Source organism: Rhinolophus sinicus, chromosome 5, assembly GCF_057876585.1.
Source record: "Rhinolophus sinicus isolate RSI-liver-muscle chromosome 5, RSI-T2T, whole genome shotgun sequence".
NCBI classification, from domain to species: domain Eukaryota; kingdom Metazoa; phylum Chordata; class Mammalia; order Chiroptera; family Rhinolophidae; genus Rhinolophus; species Rhinolophus sinicus.
Genome location: NC_142505.1, coordinates 87,163,254 through 87,176,652, shown reverse-complemented (window position 1 = coordinate 87,176,652; position 13,399 = coordinate 87,163,254). Strand labels below are relative to the sequence as shown.

Here is a 13,399-nt window from a genome sequence, read left to right as displayed (position 1 = left end):
GGAGGGATCATACACTGGTTAGAGTCTATTCACACAGTCATGGTGAGAGGTGATGATGCTTGGTGCGTGACAGGTAGGTAGCAGCCGCGGACGTGGTGAGAAGTGGTGGGATTTGGGATGTATTTTGAAGCTAGAGCTGGCAGGATTTGCAGATGGGCTGGAAGGATCAAAGAACAGGAAGGTGGACCAGGTATTGTGGCGACGGCCTTAGGGACTGAGACGCCTTGTAAAAACCCAGGGAAATGTCAGGGCCACTGTCTGTGATATTAATTTGGAGGTCATGGGAGAGGTTTGTACTCAAAATTCAAGTGTGGGGTTTTGTCATCATGTGAGTGTCAAGCCACGAGACTGGAGGAGGTCACCTTGGATGAGACTGTGGACAGAAAAGTCTGAGACCTTTGACCTCTACGGTGCTTGTACATTTAAAAGTCAAAGCAAGGAGGAAATGCCAGCAAAGAAACCTGAGAAGGAGCATGCATTGAGGTAGCAGGAGAACCAAGACAGAGTGATACCAGGGAGTCAGTGAAGAAGGTGTGTCAGGAAGGAGGGAGTGCTCAGCTGCACACACAAAACTGTTTCCAGCACGTGTGAAAAGCAGTGGTGTATCTAACTCAGTAAGTCCTGTGAAATTAATCCACTGAGCAAATGACCACAAGCTTCTACTCTCTAATCCAATCTAAAAGACTTTTAATAGTTCTCAGCCAGATCCCCATAACTGTATCTTTAAATTTCTTTACCTTTAGTGGCCATAATAAAGTCCAGATGCCCAGCTATGGAATTTTTTTTTTTTTTTTTTTTTTTTTTTTCGGCAGTGACATCTGGCTATTTGGCTTCTTCTAGCTGCAAATGAAGCCATAGGTGTTGAACCAAACAGTTGGCCTATTGGGATGGTAACTATTACAGTGATTGAATTACATCTTTCTTGCTATGTATCTGTTACATATCGTGTTATGGTAATGCCTCAGCATTTTTAGAATTTTGATCTTTTTTTATTCTATGAATTCAGCTTACTAGTTTTAGGGGGAAATGCAGACTGGGTTCAAATTTACTTATAAATTTACTTATTATATGTGGTATATATGTTGGTGTATCTGTGTATATTTTCATACTCAGTTTGTATTACTTTAAATAGTTAAAAGTTTCATCAGGTTAATGTTGCTTAGTTTGGTTTTAGCATTGCAATCTAGTTCAAGTCTAGTTCTAGTTCAAATTTTTATCTAGTTCGTAGATAAAAATTTCTCTTTGAAAGAGTATGATAAAACTCATCTTGTGAATGAAATAACACTTTTGCAATAGTTCCTCTGCGCTGTAGTTCTTAGTCACATGTGGTTATTGAGCCCTAGAAATGTGGTTAGTTTTGAGAGGTGCTGTAAGCATAAAATAGAAACTAGATTTCAAAGACTTGACATGAAAAAAAGAATGTGAATATATCATTAATAATTTTATATTAATTATATGTTGAAATTATAGTATTTTGGATATATTGAGTTAAATAAAATGTTTTCATTTTTTCAAAATTTTTATAAGTATTTAAAAATATGAAAAGAAATTTTTATCAGTTTCTTTTCATCTGTTAATGTGGCAACTTGAAAAATTTACAGTTACAAGTGTGGCTTATATTATATTTCTATTGGACAGAGCTATTCTATGCATTCAATAGTATATGCTTATACCAGTGCCTCTCAATTTCCTGGTGTGAAAGAAATGACTTTTGATCTTTTCATCCTAAAAAGTATATCATGACATTTTAAAAAACTTGAAAATTTGCTTACTACAAAAATGACACGTTCTCAATTTTCTTTGACAAAAATATGAACAAAGACCCACACATAACTACTGCAAAGTATTTTTACATATTCTTTTTGGTATATACACATTTTTAACAAAAAAACGGTATTGGTCAATATATATTGTTTTATGACTTTTTAAACAACATAACACGAACATCGATCCTTGTCAGTATATACCTTTAAGTTTCCTCTGCACTAATATACCGGAAGGATATATTGTACTCTAAGAAGTAACTAGTTTATGATAGCAGTGATTTTTTTTTAAATCTTTGATAACAGCTTTATTGAGATACCATATCATAAAAATTCATTCTCGTAAAGTATACAAACCCGTGGTTTTGAGTGTATTCAGGGCTGTGGAGCTATTGCCCTTATCTAACTTGAACATTTTCATCTCTCCAAAAAGAAATCCCAAACTCATTAGCCGTTACTCCCATTCCTCCCACCCCAGCCCTTGGCAACCACTAATCTACTTTCTGTCTCTATGGATGTGCCCATTCTGAACATTTCACATAAATGGAATCACACGATATTCGGTCTTTTGTGACTGGCTTCTTTCACTTAGTATATTTTCAGGGTTCATCTATGTTGTAATATATATCAGTACTTCATTACTTTTTACACCTGAATAATACATAATGATATATAGATAGATAGATAGATAGATAGATAGATAGATAGATAGATAGATAGATATAGATATAGATATAGATATAGATATAGATATAGATATGTCACTGTCCATGTATATCATATCGTACAATGGATATATCACATTTTATTTATTCATTTATCAGATGATGGACATTTTGGGTTGTTCCACTTTGGGGCTGTTATGAATAATGCTGCTATGAGTACTTGTGTACAAGTTTTGATGTGAATATGTGTTTTCAATTCTCTTGGGTATATACCTAGAAGTGAAATTGATGGGTCATACGGTAACTCTGTTTAACATTTTGAGGAACTGCCAAAATTTTTGTGGCTACTCCATTATGCAATCCCACAAGCAGTGTGTGAGGATCCCAATTTTGCCACATCCTTGCCAACACAATAACAGTGATTTTCAACTGAGAGGATAGTGATGCGTAAGGACAAATCAGAATCTAGTGGTCAGTGGTTTGGAAAAAGATCTCCAAAGATTCTGTTGTGACCTCAACACACACACACACACACACACACACACACACACACACACACACACAGAGCCAGCCTCCTATTTGATTGACTTTTGGGTATCTCTATTAGCTTTAGTAACATGAAAGTAATAATAGTATTTACCTTATAAGGGCTGTTGTTAGAATTAAATGAGATAATGTAGTAAAACCCTTTACACAGTGCCTGGTACATAATAAATACTCAACAAGTGTTAGCTACTAATATTACATCAAAGACTTCATAATTTTCTATTATATGAACACACCATAATTTGCCTAGCCAATTCTATTGTTGGACATTTGGGTTTGTTTCTAGTTTTTCGTGATTATTAACAGTGCCCTGACAAATAAACTTATGGCTAAATTTTTGCCCACATTTCTTAGGGTGAATTCTGTAAAGTGTTATCGTTTGGTGCATTTTAAAGAAATTTGAAAGACATTTCCCAATATATATTCCTGTTTGAATTATACTGCAGTTTTCCTTTTGAGAAGTGTAATCAGATATCAGACACTATTGCTAAACTGGTTTTGTAAATCCTCACCTTGCACCTAACAGATTTAATGCAAATTAAGACTGTCTTGGGCAGGACAGCCTAAATTTAATTCTAAAAACCACTGAATGGGAAAAGGTGAAGGGCAGTACTTTCTCTCAGGCTCTCTGATCTGGACTCTTGGGTTTTTGTACCTTTTCTCTAGTTGCATCAATGCCCTAACTAGACAAGTGGAAAAGCTATCCGTGAAATCAGGCACAGTGGATGTTTTGTTTTGCATGTAGGCAAAGCAAGGGCCAAAGTAAGGTGACAATGGAGCTTGAACAGCAGAAAAGAATGATTCATCGAGAGTGGGCATACACCTAATGTTCCTTATATTGTCAGGCCTAGAAGCCTTATGGGGCAATTATTCACAGGTCTGCCATGGCAATTTCATATCCAGCCTGGAAGGGATGAAAGGCATCAATTTTCCTCTGATGGCTATGGGAAAGCTTCATGGTGAAGGTAGGATTTTAAGAATCATTTAACATTATGGTCAGAGTTTGTTTGGATGGTGGAATGCTCTGGAATTTGAAACAGCTTGGGAGACTTAAGTGTCAAGAAATTGGAAGGAACTTTGTGCAGATAACAGGGACGGGCAGGAAGATGTATCAGCAAGTAATGTGTTTCGGTTGGTGTGCTAATAAACGTTTAACAACCAGCTCTCAAAAAAAGGCCCTAAAAAAAGTCCTGAATTAGTTTGTTTGTTTTTTGTTTTCCATGTTATAACTATCCCACCAAGGCAGATTTCAGATTTGAAGCTACCAACATGATGTCACTCAAAGCAGAACTGGAAACTAGACATGTACAGTTGTCACAATTGGTTCTCAATGGCCAGTACATATCAGCTCCAGCACACCGCAGTATATTTTCATAAGTTGCTGTACTTGGATAATTGAGGAAATGTCTTACTCGGTGAAACCCATTAAGAGTCCAGAGACTAAAATTAATACGATATTTTAAGGGCAAGATGTTTTATTTTCTTTTCCTAGGTTAGATGCCATGTTGAAGGATCACACATGTGGTATTACATATTATAACACGTACTAGAAGGAATTGCAAACCTTGCTAGAAATTCAAGAGGTCATCCTCTGGGCTATTAGCACATAAACCACCTCAGAGAGAGAGTTATGCATTTGGTGCTTAGTGAACCTAGGAAGGATTCCTCAGTAGAGAAACGTGATTGGGTCTGTACATACAAGCTATGAACATTAAGAGAAGATAATTCTAATTCCTCTCATTTGCACAGGACTCTGTGGCTTACAAAGGGCTTTTCCAAGGTGGTAAAATTTCATGCACCCAGTTTCTAGCTGCTCATTAAAACAGATTGATGGGTAGTAGAACTCAGGTTTCTAGGTCACTTTTGTTCCCTTGAATGATTGACTTGTAGTGCATCTCTACACTTCTCTGCAGATAGAGACCCGGATGAGCCACTACTACGTACATAGAAGGAGTACTGACATTTTAGTGAGGCCTGGCTATGGGCCAAGCCTATGCCATGCACTTTCCTTACATTGTCTCTGAAGCCAATCAACAGCCCTGTGAAGTAGCTCCTATTTCGTTCTTCTATTTTGCAAATCCAGAGGCTCAGAGATGTTAAATGACTCGCCAAAGGTCATGAAATTCATAACTGCCTGAGCTAGGACACAAACCAGGACTGTTTGACACCAAAAGCCTATATTAAGAATCTCCAGACTGGCTTAGGTCAAAGGTTTTCATAAAATTGTAGATATTTAATGTGCTAATTGGACAGGATGACCTAAAAGGTTCCAGGATAGGCAGCAGTAAGCTAAGTCGGGTGAGGGTATATGGGGGACTATGCCAGGGGTGATGAAAAGGAATGTATCCACATGCTGTCATGCTGAGCTGTGTAACTGTGTCATGCTGAACTGTGTATTTGGAATTGGTCTTTTCCGTGTCAAGCACAAGTCTGAATGAGGTGAGCCTTTCAGAGTGTCCTCTGCTGCCCCTTTTGTAGCCTGTGGCCCCCTCTACATAGACTGTAGATTAGACACTAAGTTCCATGATGGCAGAGAGTGACTACCTCTTATGCACTGGTGCTGCTGAATCCCCAGTCCTATCCTGGTGGCTGACACCATAGGTGCTTAAGTGTTTATTCACTGTTCATGGTGATGATGATAGAAAATACTCAACAAGTAATAGCAATGTATTCTTTCCAAGCATTATCTCATTTAATGCTCACAATAATTCCATGAAGTAAATACTGTGCTTCTCCCAATTTACAGATTTTTTAAAATGGCTTAGGGAGATCTTGTAACTTGCTCACATATGCAATAGTAAGAGGCAGAAGTTCAATGTTGCCTGATATCAAGCCGTGGGACTTAACACTGTGCTGTAGTAACATATAGCTATAGTTATTGGTTTATAATGCATTTGTTGTATTTCTAAGAAAGCAGGTTATTAAAATCAGATGATAAACTTTAAGTCCAGTGAAGCAAGAAACTCTTTTGTTTTAACTGTATCCCCAGCATCTAGAACAATTCTTGGAATATATTAAGTGCTCAGTAAATATTTTTTGGTGCATACGAGGTCTGACAACTTCACAAACTTGCCACCGTGCTCTTACATTGGCAGCACTGTACAAATAGCTCGGTAAGGTTTCATAACCTTTGTATATCAGTGTCTCACAGCTGTGTTCGTGTCGATGTGTGGCAGTGTTTTGCTGAGTGGCGTCCATTATTGTTGTTGTGTTTTTGTGTGCTGTTGCGAGACTGTCTGAGCTTGAATTAGAGCAATGAACAAACATTAAATTTCTTGTTAAACATGGCAAGAGTGGAAGTGAAATCAGAGACATGTGAGTCCAAGTTTATGGGGATAATACCATGAAGAAAACGGCAGTGTACAAATGGATTAAAGGTTTTTCTGAGGGGAGAGAATGCGTCACTGATGAAGAGAGGTCAGGGTGGCCAGTAACGAGCAGAACTGACGAAAACACTGCAAAGATTCGTCGAATTGTGCGTCAAAATTATTGGCTGACTGTGAGAAGCATAGCAGACCAGGTAAACATCGATAGAGAAACAGGGAAATCTTAACTGAAAATCTTGGCATGAGAACGTTATGTGCAAAAATGGTCCCAAAGGAGCTCACAGATGAACAAAAGCAAAGGAGAGTTGACGTTTGCCAAGATTTTTTGGAGAGGCAAGACGATGTTTTTGGGCCATGTTATCACTGGTGATGAAACACAGGTGTACCAATATGACAATACAACGCTGAAACAAAGAGTCAATGTGCACAATGGAAGTCGGCCAATTCTCTACAACCAAAACACTTCCATCAGTCCAAATCAAGAATCAAAACGATGTTGCTAAACTTTTTTGATATCAGGGGGATTATTCATTATGAATTTGTACCAACTGGACAAATGGTTAACCAAGTTTACTATTTGGAAGTGCTCAAAAGGCTGTGTGAAAAAGTTAGACGACCTGAACTTTTTGCCAGTCCATAGCTCTTGCATCACGACAATGCACCAGCTCACACGGCACTGTCTGTGAGGGAGTTTTTAGCCAGTAAACAAATAACTGCATTGGAACACCCTCCCTACTCACCTGATCTGGCCCCAATGACTTCTTTCTTTACCCAAAGATATAGGAAATATTGAAAGGAAGACATTTTGATGACATTCAGGGCCTCAGGGATAATATGACAACTCTGATGGCCATTACAGAAAAAGAATTCCAAAATTACTTTGAAGGGTGGACAAGGCACTGGCATCGGTGCATAGGTTCCCAAGGGGAGTACTTCGAAGGTGACTGTAGTGATATTCAGCAGTGAGGTATGTAGCAGTTTTTCTAGGATGAGTTCACGAACCTAATTGTCAGACTTTGTATGCATACAAAAATGGGTAGGAACAATTATTTTAATAGGAATAGGACTTACAAACTAGAAAATTACTGGCTCACAAGTTTTGTTGGGGGGGGGAGGCAATTGCAAGCATTTTAATAAGAGTAGAGCATAGAACCTAAATGTCACTGAACAAATCCAGTAATTTACTCATTCATTCAAGAAATATTTATATGTATTTAACAAATATATAAGTGCACATCTACTAAGTGCCAGATACTTAATATCAGAGATACATTGGAAATGACTGACAATAACAAGTAAACAGCTATTGCACAATGCATTGTGCCATGAAGAAGACCAAATAGAAGATGTAGAGACAGAACAACCAGAGGGAGGGACTACAGTGTGGTCAGGGAAATTCCTCAGTGACGTAGAAACAATTCAGCTGAGATGCTGAAAATGCCAAGAACATGAGGAAGGGGCATAAGAATGTGCAAATGCACACGCTTTCGGAAAGAACTTGCCATGTTGGAGGAATAGAAAGGAGGTCAGCAGGTCTTCTGAGAAACCGTCCATGTAGTCCTCTTGCCACCACAGGATTAGACAGGGCTTTCCCCACTCCCTTTCCTCCTTTACTGTACAACATTGTATTCAAGTATCAAGCCAACAACTTTATTTTTCTTGGTTTTGGAAGGATGGGGCTAGTTCCAACCCCTTGGTTGCTCCTAGTGGAAAAGAATGGTCCACAAAATGGAAAACTTGGAATCTAGTTAATCCAGAACTGTGTTTTTTGGGGAAAAATGCTGTATGTTGAATAAATGTAGGAGAAATTTTTCAGGAAACATGAAAAGGAAAATTGAGTAAGCCCAGAGGCTTTATCTACAGAGGGGACACTCCTCCCAATGGTTACAGTGGAAAATTCCTCAAGCACAGCCTGGCCAATGAGCCTGGACCTACCCACTTCATCTTTGTTCCTATCTCACGCACGGTCCAGGAGGATGGAGGGCGGGCAGAATTTCCTCAATACTATTTATTTCAAGGTCTCCAGTCACAACCTCAGCTCATTTCAACTGAAAGCAAGATGTCTTCTCACCACTTTGAAATGAACTTAGCTGTTTTTCCCCTCCATCCTTTCTCCCTGTTCCCCATGATGCCAATCTGCCAGAGAAGCTAGACTGTATAACTACAGATGAGCTGCCCACTGGAGCCATGGTGATGGATACAGCTCATCATGTGGAAGAACCACCTCGGCAACTGGTGCTGAAGTGAATTACATCAACTTGCACCAGTCTTCTTCTGTTCCTGGAATTTCATATGTGAATTTTGAACAAATACCGTGTTTCCCCGACAATAAAACCTAGCTGGACCATCACGTCTAATGTGTCTTTTGGAGCAAAAATTAATATAAAACCCAGTCTTATTTTAATATAATTAAGACTCGGTCTTTAGAATAGAATAGAATAGAATAGAATAGAATAGAATAGAATAGAATAGAATAGAATAGAATAGAATACCGGGTCTTATATTAATTTTTGTTCCAAAAGACACATTAGAGCTGATGGTCCGGCTAGGTCTTATTTTGGGGGAAACACAGTAGTCAAACAAGCATGTGACACTTAACCACCAGATGGGAATAACATGGAATCTATTGTAAGCTGAACTTCCCCCAAAACTTATATCAAAGAATATCCCTACTCGCTCCTCCCAGAGATGCATCAATTGCTTTCCAGAGATGGGGACAATGCCATTTCCCACCTGCCAGAAGCATCTATTCTTCATGGAAATCTAATGGCAATTCCCAGCCTCAGTTAAGGACTTGTTTTCCTGTTTTTTTGAACTTCAAATACTTTCTAAATTGTGTTAGCCGAAGCATTGTATGTATATAATTAACTCACAGGTCCCTCTGGGCTCATCTTGCTAAACTTGTGGAGCTTAACTGAGCAAGACATTTGCTGTTTCTCCCTACAGTGACACCCACTGAAATGAATCCCTTCTACAAGAGGAAACCGGGAAAATTTCTTTTCCAAATTGGCTTTCTAGTGATTGGGGTTGCATCATAAATGATGTTGGTTGTTTCATAACACTAATGATTTAATTTTCTTTCAAATAATGGAATTCGCAATTTGGGAAAACATGGGTGGGGGCGGGAGGGCATTTGGTATTTTCCTCCTAGTTGAAGTAGGAAGACAGGCCACTCTTTGTGTTCATTGGATCTTTGAAATTTCCTAGGGGTAGCAGTGGCTCTCTGTGGGCACAGGGCTCCAAGGTACCTTCCATGCTGAGAGCAAATGTTGTCCTACCTTCGTAAGCCAAACCTACAGGAGGGGCTGCAGCAGTTGGTCTGAAATAAAGTGCAGAGTGTAAGAAGGTGGACTTGTTTAGCATGACTGTGTTGAGTAGATTCATCTCAGCCCTCTGCTTCCCTCTGCCTGTGTAGACATAGACTCCTATAGTTAGAAAATGTTCAGGACTGGGAATGAGGAAGTCAGATGTGATCGCAGAAAAGTTCTGGCCCCTCTCCCCCCTCCTGTTCCTAGCACAGAAGGTTTAAACTAAGCGCTGAGAAGCTCTTCCTATTCTCTCCTCTCTTTCTGAGGCTTCGAAAACCAGGCCTTGCCCTTTAACTTCATCAAGGGGCTGCATGCATGCTGTAAGGATGAGCAAAAGGGACCTCGATATAGGCTTCCTGCCTACCCAAGGGAACCCACTTCTCTTTGAGGTCCTGAAGCGCCGGTGTCCGGAGAAAGGCAGCGAGTAGGGGCTGTGGGTGCTGGAGTGAACGCCGCCCTTAGCTGCGTAGCAGCGAAGGAGGGAGGTGGGGAGCGCGTCTGTGCTTTTACCGTCTGCAAGCTAGCTGCTCGCTGCCCAGGTGCCGGTTCGCGGCTGCGTGCGCCCCACTACAGCAGAGAGCAGCCGCAGCCTGAGCGTCGGCCACCACCGCTGCTGGGGAAGAGTCCTGGGGCTGCTGACGCGGTTGGGAGGAGCCTCGCCTTTAATGCATCAGCCGCCTCCAGCCTTCTGCAGCAGCAGCAGCAGCAGCAGCAGCAGCTGCGAGCGCGCGCGTGTGGGTGTGCGGGTGAGTGCGCTGGCGCCGGCCGCAGTACCCTGCCCAGCTCCCCGCCGGCTCCCTAGCCCCCACCAGCCGGAGCCGCCCTCCCGTGGGACCAGCACCCTCACCCGCGCCGGGCCAGGCTGAATCCTGCCCCTGCCACCTCGCCACTGCAGCCCAGGTCCAGAAAGGCACCATTTTGTCGCGGCTGCCCGCTCTCCCAGGGGGAGGAGGGATTTTATTTTTTTTACATTTTCGGAGCGGCTGCCAACAAGGGGAACCTGTTGGGCATCTCCCCAGCCCCGCTTGTGAGCGCCGCCGGGGCAGCGGGCGGAACCAGCCCCCTCGGGGCACGGCGCATCTTGGCACCGGAGGCAGCGGAGGCAGGCGCAGCATCCTCGCTGGGAATTGGAGCTGGAGTGAGCGCACCGCGGGAGGAGCCGCCGCAGCCTCGGAGATCCCGAGTGGAGGAGGTGACAGCTCCATTGCCGGGTTTTTATTTTTTTTTCTCTCCGCCTCCCCGTCTCCTCCTCAGGCTCGGACCATGGTGCAGTCCCACTGGCTCCCCTGCCCCCCTCTCCTGTGAGACTGGCTGCGGGGAGGGATCATGGATACTTGTCTGCCGGCTTCTGGTTCCCACGCAAGTAAGCCTGCTGTCAATGGAGGAGGACATTGATACCCGCAAAATCAACAACAGTTTCCTGCGCGACCACAGCTATGCGACCGAAGGTAACGCCAGCCCCGCCGCATTCCGCCGCTGGGGCTGGGAGCAAGTTGAAGATCGCTGTGCTCCGCGGCTGCTGGGCGCCTAGTGGCGGAGATACCTTCGGGCCCCGGGGCTGGGGCGGGGGCTCGGCTCTCAGGGGCGGCCACCAGGGCGCCCCAGATCCGTCTGGGCTCAGCGAGGTGAGCCCGGCGTTCAGCAGCAGGTGGACCCGGCGCCCACGGGAGTTAAAATGGCCCTCAGGGATTAGGCTTTTCAGGGTGGGGCTCCCGGCTGGAAAAATGACCCCCAGAAGGCAGATGACCCCTCCCCCAAGATGTTTGCAGGGGTCTTTGTGGGAGACAAGAAGGAAGGGGCCCAGAGGGACCGTGGGTCCTCCCCTCCCTGGGCGGAATGTTGTGTCTCTCAGCGGTTGCAGGGAGGGCATGGTTTCATTTCCTGCCGGTTCATCTCTCCGGCCGGGTTACCTGCTCAGACAATCAAAACCCCAAAAGGCCCTTTGCAAAAGGGCGACCCCTCTCCCCTTGAAAGTGCATTAGTAAGAAATGAAAAGGTGGCCGGGGAAACGGTGTTCCAGAGGCAAGCGAATGAGTCTGACACGTGGGGAAAGCAATCCGAGCAGCGAGGCCTTTAAAAATCACCATTATGAATTCTGCAGCAGTAGTTTCTGCTGAATCAACAGCCAGCAGAAAGCAAGAGGGTTCAGTGAGCTGAGCTTTGCCAAGAGGTGAAATTGTCTTTTCTCTCTCTCTCTCTCTCCCGGCTTGTTCTCAGATTAACCTGAGTGCTATGCAGGCAGGGAAAGTCAGCAGGTGGAACTCACTCCGCCTTTTGGGGGTGAATAGAGTGGAGGCATTCTTTTTAAATACCAAAACTTTTGTATGTTTGCTTTCATTTTCTACCTGTAGGCCTTTATCCTTAACCACTCACGTAAAGTGTTGCATTAGCACATTGTCCTATCCGTGGGAGACAATGTGTGTGAGAGTGCTTTAGGAAAGTGTAGCAAGGTATGCCAATTTAAGATTATTCTTAATCTTGGATGCTAAAATTTCTATAGTATTTAATAAAATCAAAACTACTACATGAGTATGATGGGGGGAGTAAAAGAGTTTAAGTGCTGGAAGAAATGAAAAGACACAATTGGTGGGTAAAAGTGGCATCTTCTATAAACATCCCTGGAAGTTTTAGAAAGAAAGAATGCCCAGCCCTTTTGAAAATCTCCATTCATCATTATTATTGGAGAGCAGCAAGCCTAAGACATCCATGGTGTTAGGTTATGCACATCTGTATGAGGTCTGGCCTTTAGGACCTAAGAAATGGCTGTAGCTCCTTCCCCCATACCAAACACCATACTTGCTGATTCTTTTTATTTGCAATGTGTTTGTAAGATGTTCTTTCTCAGTCTTAGTGCTTTGTCACTGACTCAGTTACCAGGTACAATATGATTATCTCTATGTCTGAGCATGTCAGCCAAGAGAGAAGTTGGCCTTGGGTCTATTGGCTTTTGGGAGTGGGGAGAGGGGAGGGACACTTCTTTCTGTTTGTGACAACAAAGGAAGAGAGCACTGCCTTCGTGTTTTCTTACGCTATGCCTTCAAGTGCAGGCAAAGGAAACTTACTGAGCTGGGAAGACGGGCAAATTGGGGCCGTGTGTATAGAAGTGTCAGCTGTGGAATGAAGAAATGAGTGAACAATGGCATTCCTTATTGCTTTCTGGGCTCTAATCTTTGTTCCTGTTTTATGGCATTTTTGTAAACTCTGATTCTGGATTAAATATCTGGGTTCATATAGTCAAAAATGAGGCATGAGTTCATAGCAAAGAGCTTTCTAAAATCTTTCTACATCAACCTCTCAGATATCTCTGTCTTTCTCTGTTTCTGTCTCTGTCTCTCACCCACAAAAGATGCTCAAAACTAAACAAACCTTTGTTTCACGGAAGACTTACAGGTGTCTTTACCTGATTGTGGTGAAGGTCTAGGAAGAAAACAAAGTGGAACTTAGACAATGCTAACAGCAGAAGTTGGTTAGACCAGGAAGTTGTCTGTAGGCTTAATGTATTCATTTGAGGGGACATTCATGCATTCACGCTGGCCAGAGGGAAAGGTCCTTCTTCTCCTGATAAATACCTTAGAAGTGCTGGACAGCTTGAAAGAGCACCCAATCAAAGTATTCTTTGTTAAAATCCATGTTTTTCGGGGCTTGCCCCCAAAGTTCTTGTCCCCTCTATTAGCTTAAACTTTTTGAGGAATTAGCTTCTAGGTCCTTCCATAGTCTTTTCTTTTCTTTTTGTCTCCTGCATTTTCCTACCTGCCCATGTGTGTCAGATTTTTTTTCACCAAGATCCCTTT

General features: G+C 42.6%; 1 protein-coding gene across 6 annotated transcripts in view; it reads left to right on the top strand.

The window, feature by feature from the left end:
* Nucleotides 1-13,399, top strand: part of PPP2R2B (protein phosphatase 2 regulatory subunit Bbeta) — a 394,552-nt gene that overhangs the window by 122,627 nt on the left and 258,526 nt on the right. The window contains exons 1-2 of one of the 6 annotated variants that reach the window (XM_019739123.3): nt 10,172-10,354; nt 10,863-11,056. The exons of 2 other annotated variants lie outside the window; for them this stretch is intronic. In XM_019739123.3, coding sequence (XP_019594682.1) covers nt 10,987-11,056 — 70 coding nt within the window. In that variant the 5' untranslated portion in view covers nt 10,172-10,354; nt 10,863-10,986. Of the gene's footprint in view, nt 1-3,855; nt 3,940-10,171; nt 10,355-10,862; nt 11,057-13,399 lie in introns of those variants that run through there. 3 more of the 6 variants (XM_019739121.3, XM_074313729.2, XM_074313730.2) reach the window with 3 other exon arrangements.